The following is a 19,366-nucleotide window of genomic DNA, read 5'->3' as shown; positions in this document are numbered from 1 at the left end:
TCTGCTGCCACGGAACTTGCTTTGTTAGCTTGTTATCTTGAATAGTTAGGTTTCAGTCACTTACACTTTTCCTTCAAATCCTCACAAACAGAAGTTTGCAAAGTATTTCTCCATTACAGTTAAAGATAGAAATTACTTTAAAAGAGGAATTTTGAAATCACAGCTAGGGCTGCTGCAAATGACATCAGCTCAAGATTCTGTACTTGGCTGTGACGTTTTGTCAGAATATCATACATGTACATCAGGATCATTATCATTAGTTTAACTTCTCCACGTCTTTTGGGATTCTAATAACATGATAGGAATGGGCCCCATTCCTAAGTCAAAGTATGATTAAAGTCTGTGAAATTAGTATTGTTTCAGTCTTTGATGTTAGCCAGAAGTGTTCTTTGCAGCAACCGCAATGTGCCATCTTGTGACACCTTCTGCAATTCATATCAGTAGCTTCTAATTGCAACTGTAAATTCTTTTTTATAAGACCCATTTCTCCTACTACTACTGGAACTGTTTGGGTATCCTTCTTCCACATTGCCCTGTAAATCCTGGTATTTTATAACTTTGTAACTCTCCGTATGTAATACACTATAATCACTGGGTGTAGCAATTTCAATGATGAACACTACTCTTGTGTTCTTTTCATGGGACTAATACATCTGGTTTTCTTTCAACTATTTTTTGACCTGTTGGTAATGGGGGATCCCATGTGGCTCATGTTTTGAATGCTTCTCAACTACTTCAGTATTATAATGTTTGCACAATTACCAATGCAACATTATTATGCCTTTCAGTGTGTAGGCCTTCTGCCATTAGTCTATCACACCCAGCAACAAGATATGTGACTGTTTCCAGTTCTGTTTTTACAGAAACTGCATTTTTTAAACCAACATATACATAGTTCGCTATCCTGGCCTGCCAATATTAACCTTTCATCTTTTGGTATAAATTCAACTGTCCTTAACCATTCTAGCATCAGATCCTGATTTACATGAGGTTGTTCTCGGACTTTTCTGTTTGTTTGTTTGTGTCTTTCGGCTTTTCCCAGTTAGGGGTCGCCACAGTGGAACTCCGGTCCACTAATGATTGGCAGTAGATTTTTACATGCTGGCTTGCCGGGCCTAACGCACAACCTTCAACGAAGGAACGCCTGGGACTTTTCTGTACTTGCAACTATATTTATGCCTTTTCAACATTTCTTGCCTTCTCATCTGATCCATCTAGTTATATTCTTTCTTTTGTTTTTTGACACATTTAGTTGCTACCTGATTTTAATCTACTTTTGGTTTGGTTTCCATTCACACTTGACATTGATATGCTTCTGCTAAACTAAGCAGGGAAGTCATCTTAGATTTGTTCTCTTCATGTTTCAAAACTTTCACTATGTTTGGATCTGGTGAGCTCTGCAGATATGTACGCAGTCCTACAATTGCAGATCTATACATGTAATCAATTTCTAGGATGCCAGTAACTCCTTCAGAATGAGGAATATATACTCTTAGTTTAAACAGATTTTTATATATCATTTGATAAGCGTGAAGCATTTTTCTTGTTTTCTCGTCCAAATGATCCTATACCTATTGTGGCCGATCACCTCAAAACTGTAAGTTAGAACAGGGAGAGCAAATTGGTTTATAGCTTGGACTTTGTTCCTACATGTCAGACCTGTTTTCAGTATTAATTTTAGTCTTCTAAATTATTCTTTTACTGAGTTTCGTTCAGATTTGTTCATGTTTTATTGTCAATCCTTACCAGTTTCCAAATATTCATGCACTCCCTCTTGCTCAAATTCCTTTATATCACATTCCTGTCCCAGACTAATTTTTTTTGGTGTTGCAGCTTTCCTGCTTTACATGTCACTTTTGCACATTTATTTACTGGCATTTTGTTTACCGGAAAAGTCCACTGGGCCAAAAGGACCCATTTTTAGTGGAGGCTCAGGGAGAAAAGCTTCGCAAGGGTGTTAGTATGATGGTACAAAAATTCAAAAATGAATAGTGCATACAAGCAGTGTTACCAAAATGGAACAACATTAAACAACAACAGAATAGAAGGGCGATACCCACACAATATGTACAGATAATACATAAGGGTACATTTAGCAAGACCAAATAACATTCTTATATCATCTAAGAAAGTTTTGGTCACTTCCAATTGTGCTTTCAGCTTCTCATGTGATGAACTATACAGTTTAAAACCATCACAAAAAGAAGACTAGACTTCTTTGCACTGTTGTTTTCTGGCAGCCAAGAAGTAACCATGACATAATCTGTTAAGTAAACAGCGTAATGGGTTAAGGGCATGACTAAAGAGCATCAGTGACAGAGTCACGCTGGATTATCTCCTCTGAATTTTTATCCCTGGGATAATAATTTGTCCTTTGTCATGGCTTAGCTGCAGAGTGCTTTGCCACTGTTTCATGGTCACTGTAATGTAATTGATCAGTGTAGGGTGGTATCTTATACATCTGTAAGCACTCTCTTATCCATGAATGTGGCATGCTGTCAAATGCTTTTTCGTAATGTACCATCTGCCAGGACCCATAAACTGTTTATCTTGTCTGCAGCATTTCTAAAGTTATCCCTTTTCCAACCTGTGCTCATACTCTCAAATCTACCTGGTAGTCTAGTACTGTCCACTGCTGCCTTGGTCCCCTATGTTTTTTTTTCCTGCTTCACCCTTTTCTACCCACTCATTTTTTTTCATTCTCCTTACCAATATGTCATGTCCACCTGAGTTTCTCCTTTTTCTTCTCTGACACATTTCCCTTCTCCTTGTAATTCTGCCTCTATGACCAACCACTTCTCCTTTCAGTCCTGAACTACTCCTCTTTAGTCACTGCTCACTCTATTCTTACTCTACTTTCTTACCACTTCTTTTTTCTAATTTTGCAGCTGTACATCATCTTCTATTTTGCTTTCTTGCATCGTCACACTAGGTTTACCCAGTTGCCGATATGGTCCTTTCTGCCTGTTCACTGACCCAGTTCCTGAGCACCACATTCATCCTTCTCAGCAGTACTGTCTCACATCCTAGCCCTACTGTAAACTCTATACTTCACCCCTACTATAACTCATTTTTCTTTTATTAATACTTTTGTACCTTTATTTCTTGATTCATTTAGTTTTATTTCTACTCAAGCGTATTTATTTGATGTGCTCTACTGTAGCTTTGTTTATAGCTCTCAGCATATTTGCTCAAGAATTCTGCACCAAACCAAAAATAATGGGTGTCAAAGAACCAGCACCAGGGACAATTTTTAAATATTGCTCTAATTCACTTAAAAAGTTAATAGAACAACATGTTTGGCACCAAAATGCATTTTCTGAAAATAAAGTCTAAATATCTGGCATTATTGACACTGTAATCCTGAATGATTTAACAGAAAATCAAAAATTTTAAGAGATACAGGGCAAAAATATGAAGCAAAACTCAGGACGCCCTGCAAAACTGGAGACAGTTGAAAGGTAGTCTAAGTGTTTTAGAGGACTTACTAAATTATACTGATTCCTAGCTGATGAATTAAGATCAACTCGGCTTATGTATACAATTCTATTTGTTTGCCTAGTTATTTATGCCTTAATCTCTACTTTCCTACTTTTCTATAGTCAGTTTTTCAGTTCTTTACAGTCTAGGTATTCATAGTCAGACAAAATATTTAACAACTGCACTATGAAATGCAGGAAGGCACTGTGCTGTTGAATGGAGTTAAGGACTCAACAATACAAGCACACAGTGTCTGGATAGCCAGCCCTTGATGTCATTGGTCACTAGATCTTTTGACTGTGAGAAGTGCTGACTATTGATAGGTAGTTTTTGTCTGCACAGAGTTTTCCCTTTTGATTGCCTTCTTATTCCCCTTTATGTAGAAATGACCCATGTCCAGAGGTTTTGCTCCCAAATACACAAGGGCTTTACGATCCCAGTCTAAACCTGACCTACTTCAAAAGATCTGTTCAGAGGCACCTTTATTCTTGAACTTAACTTCCACCAGGGCGAGACAGCACTCATGTTAACATGTTTAGTTGTAAAGAGAAGCATTTCGGGCTGCCTGAGAGTTTTTCCTTTTAATGCTGTCTAGTGCTGCTGGTATCCGGGTTTCTTTGCCTTCCTTTTGTCCCTTTTGTCTGTACTGTCTTTTTTCTCTTTTCTGCTGTTTCTTATAGGCCTTTTCTATATTGTTACATATTCAGCCACTTTTCAGTACCCAGCACTGTTCAGTATACCAAAAAGGATTCAAAAAGAAAAGTACAGGAGTATTTGCTGAATGATGATCCTGCCTGTCCATGATGTCAGTGACCTCTGGACCTCTTGTGTAGTTCGGCTGGGTGCTGATACATACAGGGAGCTCCTTAATGGCTGCTTTCCTATCCTTCCTTTACCTAGAAATGTACCCACCTACAAGTTTTCTATTCTAGATACACAGTCATTTAAGATCCTAGCCTGGACGAAATCCACTTTCTGGGAATCTTGTTTCAGGATTTGCAGGTGCTTTAATCCCTGAATTCATCTGTTTCTAGGGGCTCTATTCTCAGGCTGAAATGCACTTTAACACAGGAATACACACACACCACACATACCACACATACACCTTGTAAAGGGTATTTTGCAGCTGTTTGGCTCCTTTTTTTCATGCCGTCTTCTTCTGCCCTTCCCTGGATTCTTTGCTGTCCTGCTGCTATAATGTCAGTACTTTCTTTTCCTATCTCTTTGCTGTTTCTAGCTGACCCTTGTTCTGCTGCTACCTGGTCAGATTCCTCCAGCAAGTCACACTGCTTAACATTCTTGTAAAAAACAACTGCATTTGTACAATTCCAAAGAAATACATTTTATGTATGAAAACAGACTGAATGGTTCAAATGATGTGGTAACTTTGTGGAAAAATAAAGTGCTGTTTAATTTCTTGCTTTTCACTTCAGCTTTATTAAAATGCTGAAAACATTAAGCACTCTTACAAAAAATGTAATTCAAAACCCCATAAAAGCAAGAATAAATACAAATAGGAAATGATTAATATAATAATAAATTGCGCGAGTCATCTTTAAAAGTCAAGTTAAAAAGATAAGTCTCAAGGGAGATCTTGAAATTGGAGCAGTGGAAGACTTCCCAAGGCATATCAGTAGTAGATTTCTGAGGTGAAAAGCCTGATGCAGAAATCACCTGATGTTTTAAGCAGCACCCTCAGAACTACTAGCAGTCCCATGCTGACAGCGGGCAGAACTCGTGGCAGACAACTGACAGTTACCATCATCAGGCAACAGGTACCTAAACTGTATAGATCTAAGAATGCCCATACCAAAATTGGAAATATAATCTAGAACCAGAGAGAAGACCATTGCAGTCTCTGCAATGATCGGTAACATGTTTGTAACAGTACTGCTAGCTACAAGCAGGTTATTTCAGAGTCAGAAACCCGATTATAAAAGGCATTGTAACAGCTAGGGTTTGAACATACCAATGCATGCAGTAAAACTAAGGGATCCTCTGAATGTATTAGTTGCTTGAGGCATGAGAAAATCCTCAAATGAAAACTAGATAAATAATCCATGGCAAACACCATGTCTCAAAATGTCAGTCAGTTTTTAAAGACAGCACCAATATTATAAATCTTTGAAAGAAACACTAGGTTTTTGCTACAGTAAAAATGCAAGACAGAGAAATTTCCCAATGTTGTATGCATAATCAATATTTCAGTTATGGACATGTTAAATCACTAAATACTACCAAAAAGTCAGTAATGAATGGCTTTTATGCTATCCTGAATGGAATATACACTCTTCATATAGGATCATAGGAGATTACTAGGCTATCGACCAGGAGGTCATTTCCAGCCTAGCCATTTCATCACAATGTAATACCATAGAAATGTTAGTTAATACCCAAGATTGCATTTATTAATGGCTGGCCATGTCCAGGAGGTTGTGGGAGCTATTTCTGGTAAGAATTTATGTTACCCTATCCACTCGTCCATGTTCATCTTGAACAGTCTCATAGAGGTGCTCTGTTTCACATGAATAGGTAGCCTATTCCAAAGACACGGCAGTTGGTAGGAGATAAATATGTCCCTCCAGTATGCCCTAATTAAGTTACAGGCCATATTTATGTCCCTGAAATGGGTAGCCCTCATTTACTTATTTATTTTATTTTACATTTGTTGACTGGGATAGTCTGTCTGGGTGTGAGCCCATTTTTAGCAGAGGCCCGGGAGAAAAGCTCCAATGAAACAAGAATAACATTGACAGGTACAGTGTTGGTTTTACATAGAATTTAACAAAAATATTTAGAGACAACAAAGAAAGTGCAATATACAGTAGGCACTTTAGTGAAAAGTAGAACATTATTACAATATATTAAAGTTGTGTTTGTATGTATATGTATATGTATATTATATATATATATATATATATATATATATATATGGTTCCCATTCAGAAGCCTGAAACATCATAAGCCTGAAAATCAAAATCCTGAAACCAAAAGCCTGAAAATTCAGAATCCTGAAAACTCAAAATCCTGAAAGCCCAAAATCCTGAAAGACCAAAATCCTGAAACTCAAAATCCTGAAAACACAAAATAGACATACTGATGTCATTGTGGCTTTGCTATTGTTAGCCCTGTGGTGTTAGGTCATGCGTTGGGGTCAGGTAAGTGTCTTGATTGGTTTTATTTTAGGGTTAGAGGCGGTTTAAGTGAGTTAGGGTTAGGCAGGTTAGGCATGTATGCAATAGTGACAAATATTGGGGTTAGGCGGTTTAAGTGAGTTAGGGTTAGTGGGTCAGGTGAGTGTGCGATAGTGACGGACCTTAGGGTTAGGGTTAGGGTCAGGGTCAGTTGGTAGATATTAGTGTCTTTATAGTGACATATTAGCATTATTTGTGTTTTCAGGATTTTGAGTTTCAGGATTTTGGTCTTTCAGGATTTTGGGCTTTCAGGATTTTGAGTTTTCAGGATTCTGAATTTTCAGGCTTTTGGTTTCAGGATTTTGATTTTCAGGCTTATGATGTTTCAGGCTTCTGAATGGGAACCATATATATATATATATATATTTTTTTTTTTATTATTATTTATTTATTTTTCTCTAAGGGCAGGGGCCCAGCTTTAGTTGATCATTTGAGTATACTGTAATAAGTGTACATATGGATATCCCTTACAAAAGAAAAGGAAAATAAATTATCAAATTATACTCTTATTGTAGGTAGCTGATAGGTGTTGTTAATAAGTGGGAGTGGGGTCTATGTGGAGACTGTAACATTTAGGGGATGAAATTTGATCTGGGCTTATGTGGTATTAGCCTGGCTTGGTGCAGGAGCAGAGCCAGCTGTTAGTGAGGTGGTCTTTGAGCAGGATTTTGAATTGGTGTAGGTTGGTAGTATTTAAGATGTGTTGGGGTATTGAGTTCCAAAGTTTAGAAATGTGGTGGGAGTAGAGGGTGTCCCCAGCTTTGTTGTTGCTTTTGGATACTTGGAGGAGTGTTTTTTTGTGACAATCAGAGTTGCCAAGTGTTGGCATATGTATGATTGGAGTAATTGTTGTAGGGCTGGGGTTCTGTTTGGCTGGTATATTAGTTGGTGGGTAAAGACAAGTTGGGTATTGGTTAGTTGTTGTGGGAATTCTAGCCAATGTATTTGTTGTAGGGGAGAGCAGTGGTAGGACCTATATGGGGAGCTAGTGGTGAACTTGGCTATTTTATTGTAGGCTGATTCAAGTTTGGCAAGGTCAGTTTTGTTATAGGTTTGTAAAGATGGGAGATGTGTAGAGAACAGTAGATAAGAGATGAGTCCTGGTGATGCTTAGATTGGCAAGTTAGGAAAGGATTAATTTGGTAAAGAGAGCCTAGTTTGAATGTGTTTTTTAATGGTTTGAGAGAGGTGTAGATGAAATTTTAATTTGCTATCAATTGGACACCTAGTAATTTGGTATGTGAGCTGTTGTTTATGATTGTGTTATTGTAAGAGTCGATTTGAAAAGTGGCTGAGAGCTTGGGTGTTTTGGTGGGGAGAAAGACCATTAGTTTAAACTTGTTTGGGTTCAGTATGAGGTTAGTGTTAGTTAGCCAGGATTCTACTTCTAGGAAGCAATGTTGTGTTATAGCCTGTAGTTGAGTTACAGAGGGGGTGGAGCATATCAGGGTAGAGTCAACTGCATATTAGATGACAGTGGCGAGAGATGTGAATTTATGGGGTTGATTTGTGAAGATAATAAAAAGTAGGGGGCCTAATATGGAGCCTTGTGATCTCCTATATTAACAGGGAGCAAAGATGATAGCTTCTGTTGCCATCTAACAGCCTGCTGGCATTTGGTTAGACAGCTGTGGAACCAAGCTAGGAAAGAACGACTGAGCTGTAATGTGGCCAGTTCTGACAGCAGTTTTTGATGTGAAACTGTGTCGAATACCTTTGAGAGATCTAGAAAGATGGCTGAGACATATTTATTCTGATTTCTGTGTTCATTTATTGTGTTAGAAAAACTGAGGAGGGTGGTTGTGGTGCTGTGGTGGGGACGAAAACCATGTGAGTTTGATAGGAGGTTATTGGAGAGAAGGTAGTTTGGAAGCTGGGAGTGAATACATTTTTCTAGTACTTTGGAGAGGGGTGAAAGAATGGCAATGGGCCTGTAATTAGTAAGCTCGGTAGAGTTGTCACCTTTATGCAGTGGGGTGATATAGGAGACTTTCCAGATTTGTGGGACATAGTTCTCGGAGACAGAGCAGTTGATGAGGATAGAAATGGGTAGGCTATGACCACAGAGGCAGCTTTGAGGAATTCTAATGGGAGGTTGTCAGCAACTAGGCTGGTGGGCTTGAGCTTACTGAGTATTTTTTTTATGGTATGGGTTGGGACTGGGTTAAAGCAGAAGGAATTTACACCCTCATTGTTGGCTACGGTGATTGTAGTAGTGATGTTTTGGTCATAGTTAATAAGTGAGTGAATTGTGTTTATGAAAAAAGAATTACATTGTGTAGTGATATTGTCATTTGATGGGGGTGTGGCAAGATTGGGGGTGGACGTACTACCAGGTTGCAGGAGTTAGTTTATAGTGGCCCAGAATTTTTTGGGGTTATTTTTGTTTCTTTGCTTTGCAGTGATGTAATAGGCTTTTTTGTTGGCTTTTATCTGGAATTTGGCTTTATTCCTAAGTTGTTTGAAGAGTAGAGGGTTGTCATTGCTTTTGTTAGTTAGCCAGTGTTTCCATGCCTTGTCCATTTCTTTTTTGTAGGTCCTTGGTGTTGTTTGTAAGCCAGGGTGTGTGGTGATGTTTTATTCTAACTATTCTGAAGGGGGCCAGGCTATTTAGGATGTTGAGGAAGGCAGTGTTAAAGTGTTGAGCAGCGTTATTTATTGGTAGTGTTTTGAGGGGGGACCAGTTAATTTGTTGGAAGAGGGAGTTGAAAATGTGGGTATTACATGTTTTCTTGTTGCAGATTAGCCTATAGACTAGTTGTCTGGGTGGACTAAGATTGTTTCTGATTAGGTATGTGGGTAGGTGGTCACTTATGGTACTGAGGAGGCATCCTGCTAGAAGGGGTGTGTTATTTTTATTTGTGATAGTCCAATCCGGGATGGATTGTCTGTTGGAGGTTTTGTCTATTCTTGTGAGGTTTTGTATGAGCTGGGAGAAACCATATAGGTTTATGAAATTGGATGGATTATTGGAATTATAGGTGGACCAGTCAATGTTGATGTCACCAATAATGACAGTTTCTTGGTGGAAGGTTGTGGATAGCCAGTGAAGTATGTCTTCAGCTGTGCTAGTGTTATCTCCTGGAGGGATATAGATGGCCACTATGATTACTGTTTTGTTGTGGTTGATATTCAGTTTGGTGAGGAGTAATTCTGCATTGCTAGATGTAGAAAGTGTGGTGTTGATTTGGTTTAAACATTATTGCTAGACCTCCTCCACATTTATTTTGACAATCGAGTCTATGTATGTTGAACCCTGGGGGGAAGTATTTCATTGTTTTTGACATGTGGTTTAAGCCAAGTTTCAGTCAAAATGGTTATGTCAGGGGAATGTAAGTCAATTGGTGCATGGAGGTCATGGATTTTGTTTAGTATACTTCTTAGATTTATATTAAGGAACAGCAAGGAGTGTTGTTTGGGGTGAGGGGTATGGTGGAGTTGATTGAGGTGTAAGTGGTAGTTTGTTTATTGGTAGTCTTGGGGCCAGGGTTGGGGTGGATGTCACCACTGAGTTTTAGTTTTGATAATATATGAAATAATGTTTTTATAAGTTTGCTTAGTTGTTTGTGGTTTCTAAATAGTGATTCATTTTTGTGTCTGCTTTGGTGGTATTTGAGTGGTAGCTAGTCTATTTTTGTGTTGTTGTAGAGGTTGAGTGAAATTTGGGAGTTGTAGTGGTGGGTTATGGACAGTGGATGTTGGTGATGGAGTTGGTGGGGTAGTCATAGTAGATAGGATGTGGAAGTTAGTTAAATGATAAAGAAGAGCTAATGTGAATAGGATGGCTGTGTGGAGAGATAAGATGGTAAACAATGTTTGTTTTAGTGGATGTAATGATGTGTGTTTTAGAGAAGTAACATTGTGTGCTTTTAATGTATTGAGTTGTTAGATTGGGACTAACAGTGTGTGTTTAGAGTGTGTTGTGAGATCTCAGGCAACTCGACTGGCTTGAATTCCAAAACCATCTGAAAATCCCCAACTCACAATTGCCCACAAGATATTTCACCAACCCAATACCCTATACTCTCAAAACTCCTAGTCCCATACAATAATCTGAACTCCCTACCCTCTTCTAACAAACTCCTTGCTATCTTAACAAAGTCTAATAATGCAGCTGGTGACTCTCTGTTTCCCAACACAGCAGGAAAAACTGGAACCTGCTACCCAATGAACTAACTCTAATAACATCCTTGCCACTTTTCAAACTAGAACTTAAAAAACACCTCCAAAAGCACTGGCTTTGTCCTTGTAGTAACCCTGACTAACCACCCTCATCACCCCTGTTTCTTCCTCTTCTACCCTAACTTCCTCTCTTCTAAACACTTAGTCTTGTAAATAAGACTGTCACTAGTTAAACTCTAACCTATTGCTTAAATCCTTGCACCTTATGTGAAGTATTGCTTCCTTAATCTGTAAATAAGACTGTCACTAGTTAAACTCTAACCTATTGTTTAAATCCTCGTACCTGATGTGAAGTATTGTATGTAACTCTCCTGTACTACAACTGTTTTTAGCTTCCTTAAGTAATATTCTGTTTATTGCTACTTTATATCTAGAATTAAAAAAACATCTGTTTTATTGTTTATTAATCCTTTACTTACCTTGTAACAATATTTTTATACTTTGTATATCTGTGTGGAGCTTTTCTCCCTGGGCCTCTACTGAAAATGGAAATATGTCCAGCTAGACTAGCCCGGTCAACAAATGTAAAATAAATAAAAATAAATAAAATGTGGTAACTTTGTGGAAAAATAAAGTGCTGTTTAATTTCTTGCTTTTCGCTTCAGCTTTATTAAAATGCTGAAAACATTAAGCACTCTTACAAAAAATGTAATTCAAAACCTCATAAAAGCAAGAACAAATACAAATAGGAAATGATTAATATAATAATAAATTGCGCGAGTCATCTTTAAAAGTCAAGTTAAAAAGATAAGTCTCAAGGGAGATCTTGAAATTGGAGCAGTGGAAGACTTCCCAAGGCATATCAGTAGTAGATTTCTGAGGTGAAAAGCCTGATGCAGAAATCATTTGATGCCTCATGTTTTAAGCAGCACCCTCAAAACTACTAGCAGTCCCATGTTGACAGTGGGCAGAACTCGTGGTAGACAACTGACAGTTAACATCATCAGGCAACAGGTACCTAAACTGTATAGATCTAAGAATGCCCATACCAAAATTGGAAATATAATCTAGAACCAGAGAGGAGACCATTGCAGTCTCTGCAATGATCGGTAACATGTTTGTAACAGTACTGCTAGCTACAAGCAGGTTATTTCAGAGTCAGGAACCCCATTATAAAAGGCATTGTAACAGCTAGGGTTTGAACATGCCAATGCATGCAGTAAAACTAAGGGATCCTCTGAATGTATTAGTTGTTTGATTCATGAGAAAATCCACAAATAAAAACTAGGCAAATAATCCATGGCAAACACCATGTCTCAAAATGTCAGTCAGTTTTTAAAGACAGCACCAATATTATACATCTTTGAAAGAAACACTAGGTTATTGCTACAGTAAAAATGCAAGACAGAGAAATTTCCCAATGTATGTATAACCAATATTTCAGTTATGGACATGTTAAATCACTAAATACTACCAAAATGTCAGTAATGAATGGCTTTTATGCTATCCTGAATGGAATATACACTCTTCATATAGGATCATAGGAGATTACTAGGCTATCAACCAGGAGGTCATTTCAACCTAGCCATTTCATCCCAATGTAATACCATAGAAATGTTAGTTAATACCCAAGATTGCATTTATTAATGGTTGGCCATGTCCAGGAGGTTGTGGGTGCCATTTCTGGGAAGAATTTATGTTACCCTATCCACTCGTCCATGTTCATCTTGAACAGTGTCATAGAGGTGCTCTGTTTCACATGAACAGGTAGCCTATTCCAGAGAAACGGCAGTTGGTGGGAGATAAATATGTCCCTCCAGTATGCCCTAATTAAGTTACAGGCCATATTTAGGTCCCTAAAATGGGTAGCCCTCATTTACTTATTTATTTTATTTTACATTTGTTGACTGGGATAGTCTGTCTGGGTGTGAGCCCATTTTTAGCGGAGGCCTGGGAGAAAAGCTCCAATGAAACAAGAATAACATTGACAGGTACAGTGTTGGTTTTACATGGAATTTAACAAAAATATTTAGAGACAACAAAGAAAGTGCAATATACAGTAGGCACTTCAGTGAAAAGTTGAACATTATTACAATATATTAAAGTTGTGTATATGTATGTGTATATTATATATATATATATATATATATATATATATATATATATATATATATATATTATTTATTTATTTACTTACTTATTTTTCTCTAAGGGCAGGGGTCCAGCTTTAGTTGATCATTTGAGTATACTGTAATAAGTGTACATATGGATATCCCTTACAAAAGAAAAGGAAAAGAAATTACCAAATTATACTCTTATTGTAGGTATCTGATAGGTGTTGTTAACAAGTGGGAGTGGGGTCTATGTGGAGACTATAACATTTAGGGGATGAAATTTGATCTGGGCTTATGTGGTATTAGCCTGGCTTGGTGCAGGAGCAGAGCCAGTTGTTAGTGAGGTGGTCTTTGAGCAGGATTTTGAATTGGTGCAGGTTGGTAGTATGTACGATGTGTTGGGGTATTGAGTTCCAAAGTTTAGAAATGTGGTGGGAGTAGAGGGCGTCCCCAGCTTTGTTGTTGCTTTAGGATACTTGGAGGAGTGGTTTTTTGTGACAATCAGAGTTGCCAAGTGTTGGCATATGGTTGGAGTAATTGTTGTAGGGCTGGGGTTCTGTTTGGCTGGTATATTAGTTGGTGGGTAAAGACAAGTTGGGTATAGGTTAGTTGTTGTGGGAGTTCTAGCCAATTTATTTGTTGTAGGGCAGAGCAGTGGTGGGACCTATATGGGGACCTATTGGCAAACGTGGCTGTTTTATTGTAAGCTGATTCAAGTTTGGTAAGGTCAGTTTTGTTATAGGTTTGTAAAGATGGGAGATGTGTAGAGAACAGTAGATAAGAGATGAGTCTTGGTGATGCTTAGTCTAGATTGGCAAGTTAGGAAAGGATTAATTTGGTAAAGATAGTTTGAATGTGTTTTTTTAATGGTTTGAGAGAGGTGTACATCAAATTTTAATTTGCTATCCATTGGACACCTAGTAATTTGGTATGTGAGCTGTTGTTTATGATTGTGTTATTGGAGGAGTGGATTTGAAAAGTGGCTGAGGGCTTCGGTGTTTTGGTGGGGAGAAAGATCATTAGTTTAAACTTGTTTGGGTTCAGTATGAGGTTAGTGTTAGTTAGCCAGGATTCTACTTCTAGGAAGCAATGTTGTGTTATAGCCTGTAGTTGAGTTACAGAGGGGGCGGAGCATATCAGGATAGAGTCAACTGCATATTAGATGACAGCGGTGAGAGATGTGGATTTATGGGGTTGATTTGTGAAGATAGTAAAAAGTAGGGGGCCTAATATGGAGCCTTGTGAACTCCTATATTAACAGGGAGCAAAGATGATAGCTTCTGTTGCCATCTAAGAGCCTGCTGGCATTTGGTTAGACAGCTGTGGAACCAAGCTAGGAAAGAACGACTGAGCTGTAATGTGGCCAGTTCTGACAGCAGTTTTTGGTGTGAAACTGTGTCGAATACCTTTGAGAGATCTAGAAAGATGGCTGAGACATATTTATTCTGATTTCTGTGTTCATTTATCATGTTAGAAAAACTGAGGAGGGTGGTTGTGGTGCTGTGGTGGGGACGAAAACCATGTGCATTTGATAGGAGGTTATTGGAGAGACAGTAGTTTAGAAGCTGAGAGTGAATAAATTTTTCTAGTATTTTGGAGAGGGGTGAAAGAATGGCAATGGGCCTGTAATTAGAAAGCTCGGTAGAGTTGCCACCTTTATGCAGTGGGGTGATATAGGAGACTTTCCAGATTTGTGAGACATAGTTCTCAGAGACAGAGCAGTTGATGAGGATAGAAATGGGTAGGCTATGACTACAGAGGCAGCTTTGAGGAATTATGATGGGAGGTTGTCAGCAGCTAGGCTGGTGGGCTTGAGCTTACTGAGTAGTTTTTTTATGGTATGGGTTGGGACGGGGTTAAAGCAGAAGGAATTTACACCCTCATTGTTGGCTACGGTGATTGTAGTAGTGATGTTTTGGTCGTAGTTAATAAGTGAGTGAATTGTGTTTATGAAAAAGGAATTAAATTGTGTAGCGATGTTGTCATTTGATGGGGGTGTGGCAAGATTGGGGGTGGACGTACTACCAGGTTGCAGGAGTTAGTTTATAGTGGCCCAGAATTTTTTGGGGTTGTTTTTGTTTCTTTGCTTTGCAGTGATGTAGTAGGCTTTTTTGTTGGCTTTTATCTGGAATTTGGCTTTATTCCTAAGTTGTTTGAAGAGTAGAGGGTTGTCATTGCTTTTGTTAGTTAGCCAGTGTTCCCATGCCTTGTCCCTTTCTTTTAGTAGGTCTTTGGTGTTGTTTGTAAGCCAGGGTGTGTGGTGATGTTTTATTCTAGCTATTCTGCAGGGGGCCAGGCTGTTTAGGATGTTGAGGAAGGCAGTGTTAAAGTGTTGAACAGTGTTATTTATTGGTAGTGTTTTGAGGGGGGACCAGTTAATTTGTTGGAAGAGGGAGCTGAAAATGTGAGTATTACATGTTTTCTTGTTGCAGATTAGCCTATAGACTAGTTGTCTGGGTGGACTAACATTGTTTCTGATTAGGTATGTGGGTAGGTGGTCACTTATGGTACTGAGGAGGCATCCTGCTAGAAGGGGTGTGTTATTTTTATTTGTGATAGTCCAGTCCGGGATGGATTGTTTGTTGGAGGTTTTGTCTATTCTTGTGAGGTTTTGTATGAGCTGGGAGAAACCATATAGGTTTATGAAACTGGATGGATTATTGGAATTATAGGTGGACCAGTCAATGTTGATGTCACCCAAAATGACAGTTTCTTGGTGGAAGGTTGTGGATAGCCAGTGAAGTATGTCTTCAGCTGTGCTAGTGTTATCTCCTGGAGGGATATAGATGGCCACTATGATTACTGTTTTGTTTTGGTTGATATTCAGTTTGGTGAGGAGTAATTCTGCATTGCTAGATGTAGAAAGTGTGGTGTTGATAAATTCTAGGGCTATATTTGGTTTAAACATTATTGCTACACCTCCTCCACGTTTAATTTGACAATCGAGTCTATGTATGTTGAACCCTGGGGGGAAGTATTTAATTGTTTTTGACATGTGGTTTAAGCCAAGTTTCAGTCAAAATGGTTGTGTCAGGGGAATGTAAGTCAATTGGTGCATGGAGGTCATGGATTTTGTTTAGTATACTTCTTAGATTTATATTAAGGAACAGCAAGGAGTGTTGTTTGGGGTGAGTGGTATGGTGGAGTTGATTGAGGTGTAAGTGGTAGTTTGTTTATTGGTAGTTTTGGGGCCAGGGTTGGGGTGGATGTCACCACTGAGTTTTAGTTTTGATAATATATGAAATAATGTTTTTATAATTTTGCTTAGTTGTTTGTGGTTTCTAAATAGTGATTCATTTTTGTGTCTGCTTTGGTGGTATTTGAGTGGGAGCTAGTCTATTTTTGTGTTGTTGTAGAGGTTGGGTGAAATTTGGGAGTTGCAGTGGTGGGTTATGGACAGTGGATGTTGGTGATGGAGTTGGTGGGGTAGTCATAGTAGATAGGGATGTGGAAGTTAGTTAAATGATAAAGAAGAGCTAATGTGAATAGGTTGGCTGTGTGGAGAGATAAGATAGTAAACAATGTTTGTTTTAGTGGATGTAATGATGTGTGTTTTAGAGAATGTAACATTGTGTGCTTTTAATGTATTGAGGCTGTTAGATTGGGACTAACAGTGTGTGTTTAGAGTGTGTTGTGAGATGTTGGAGGGGGTAGGGTAATAGTTGTGAGTTTGTGCGTGTGTGGTAGAGCAGGGGTTAAATCAGATAGGAGGATGAACATGTGGGAGCTGTTAAAGGAGCTGAATGTGTAGGTGGATATGTGTTGTATTGTAATGTTCGGGGATGGGGATAGTGGAGATTGGCCTGCTTTGATTACAGGGTGTGACAACTGTTAGATGTGTATGAAACAAGAGGGTTGTTTGTATTGATAGCATCAATGTACTGATAGCATTTTGTAATGGTAAAAAGGGTAGGGAATAGTTAAAGGTTAATATATGTGTGCTAATGGATGGATGTTAAGATTAGTGTTGAAATGTGAGCTACTTTATAATTGAAATTGTATATGCGATGATTGGTAGATAAGTGTGAGTGTGAGTGGTTAGGTTTAGATAAATTTGAGTGATTTGGGGTGGGAGGGAATGGGGGCAGGGTAGGGGAGTGGAGTGAAGCCCAAGCATAGCGAGGGTGGAACAGAGCAGGCAGAGCCAAGTTCTATGACTGCACAGCAAGGAACAGTCAGTCACTTAGACTAACAGGTACTGTGAAAAGTATCTATGCAGCTAACGATTTTGTAGAGTAGGAATTTTTTGAGAAATAGAAACCTTATGCCAGGAGTGAGTATGGAGTGGGTGAAATATGGACAAGTGTACTGGGGAAGGAGAAGACTGAGTAAAACAATGTTTCCAAACTAGAAAGTATTGGGTTTAGAGAGCTCTCTGGTGGGGGTTACCAGTAATGTGCACTCCTCCAATACATTCTAATGAAATTTACAATCATAGAAGGGTTGAAGCTTTAACATACATTGTAATCTTCCTTTACTTTAAGTAAACCGGCCACAGAATTTTGCTGATGCAGCTTACTGCTAGAGAACTGCTATAGGGATGCCTCAGTGTTTGTATTAGTTGGCAACTGTAAATGGAAATAAGAAAAACAAGATTAGGAAAAGCTGACAAGAGGAGTGCTAGAGGAGGTAGGACTGTATTTATAACTGGTGCAATATAAGAAAAGAGTGGAAGGGAAATAGGTATAGCAGCCTAATAATACTACAGTTACTGAGTTAAATTAAAAATTCTGTGCGGTAATTTGACACTAAAAATATGTTCAAACAAATACACAAGCATCTAGGCATACATACAGTGCTCAACCAAGATTAATGTACAATATTCAGCTTCCGTTTGATTAATCTTGATTAATTTAATAATCCTGTTTGATTTACAGATATGCAAGTTCATAAGGTTTGGGTCTGAGATTGCTCCATAAGCCAGGCATAAGTCTCTCCTAAGAAGTTTATATGATATAGAGTATAGTGACAAGGACTATAGTCAGTCTGCATATGGCACATGCTGGAGTCCCTTTATCTTCTTAGTTAGAAACCTCTAAGGTCTGTCCAATTGCTGCAGGTGCTTTGTACGGTACATGCCTAACTGGGCATTATACTCAATTATGGGCCGGGTTAGTGCCGAGTATAGAGGGGTTATAACCTATCGCTCTAGATGCGATGCCTTTGCTAATCAAGTGTGCTACATAGAAAGCCTTCCTTACTACAGTAGACACATGGTGATCACAGTTAAGGTTGCAGTCAAATTGTGATCCCAGTTTCTTTACCACTTCATGGCTACTTGGGGTATTGTTGTTGATTTGATAGTGTGATGGAACATTGTGCAGAAGGGAATGATGATGCATTTCTTTGCATTCAGTTTGAGACCATGACTAAGACACCAGACATTGATTTGCATAAGACCCTCCTGGACTATACTGGCATCATTTGGGAATTCAATAATTGCACTCGGTTTGCAGTCATCTGCAAACTTGGTTAGCCACAACTCCTTAGTTTTGACCTGAACTTCTTAGAAGTATATACTAAATAGTAGGGGGCCCAGCACTGATCCCTGTGGAACCCTACTGGTAACAGGTCTCCTGGTTGATGTGGAGTCACCCAGTTTGATAATGTGTGTCCTGTTTGTGAGCCAGTTGGCAGCTGATCTTACAACAAAGGGGTTTATATTCAGTTTGCTAAGTTTATCGGTAATGCCTGAGTGCGGGATTCTGTCAAAAGCCTTTGCCAAATTGAGGTATGCTGTGTACACATATTTGCCCTCGGCAATGGCCCTGGTGACATTTTCAAAAAAAACCCATGAGATTTAACAGGCAGGATCTACCACTGATGAAGCGGAATTGGGTAGGATCCATGGTTTGGATGTCACCTGTGTCTTTATTTATGAGGTACAGAATTGTACATTCCATGGCCTTACAGATGAGACTGTTCAGACTTATGGATCTGTAATTCACCGTGTCTCTTGCTAGGCCACCTTTGTGGAGGGGAATAATTTTTGCTGTACTGCATTCCATAGGAACAAAGCCTGTGGTTAGACTATGATTGAAAAGGGTACTGGCAATGCTAGTTCATATTTTAGAGTGTTTAGAAAACTGCCTAGGATGCTTTCTGATTCAACAGAGGCTGTGTTTTTTGCCTCGGAAAAGGCTTTAATGACCTGTTCTTCAGATATGTGGGGTGGGGAAGATGTTTGAGGGAAGGTTTGTGATAGGTTTGGAGGGGATAAGGTTGTAAAATTTTCACCAAACTTGTCCGCTAGCAGGTTTTCCATCTCAGTGGAGTCCTGAGCAAGGGAGAGTGATATAACTGCTTAACAGCAGCATAACATTAACAAGACAAGAGTTTCCTTCTGATAGGGTCTCTTAGGGCTGTGTAAACATTATAAAGAATAATGGAACCAAGACTGATCCCTGTGGTACTTTGCATTCTGAGTGAGAGGGGCTGATAGCTGACAAGGTCTTC

The 19,366-nt window shown here is 38.8% G+C and overlaps 1 protein-coding gene across 1 annotated transcript in view; it reads left to right on the top strand.

Annotated features, from left to right (window-relative positions):
* Nucleotides 1-19,366, top strand: part of FREM1 (FRAS1 related extracellular matrix 1) — a 1,066,140-nt gene that overhangs the window by 115,034 nt on the left and 931,740 nt on the right. The window contains exon 4 of the mRNA XM_044060374.1: nucleotides 5,043-5,046. Coding sequence (XP_043916309.1) covers nucleotides 5,043-5,046 — 4 coding nt within the window. The remainder of the gene's footprint in view (nucleotides 1-5,042; nucleotides 5,047-19,366) is intronic.

The sequence above is a fragment of the Protopterus annectens genome, chromosome 2.part0 (assembly GCF_019279795.1).
Source record: "Protopterus annectens isolate FY-2018-M chromosome 2.part0, PAN1.0, whole genome shotgun sequence".
In the NCBI taxonomy this organism is placed as follows: Eukaryota; Metazoa; Chordata; order Ceratodontiformes; family Protopteridae; genus Protopterus; species Protopterus annectens.
Note: the sequence above shows the minus strand (reverse complement) of the source record. Positions and strands in the feature narration are given on the sequence as shown.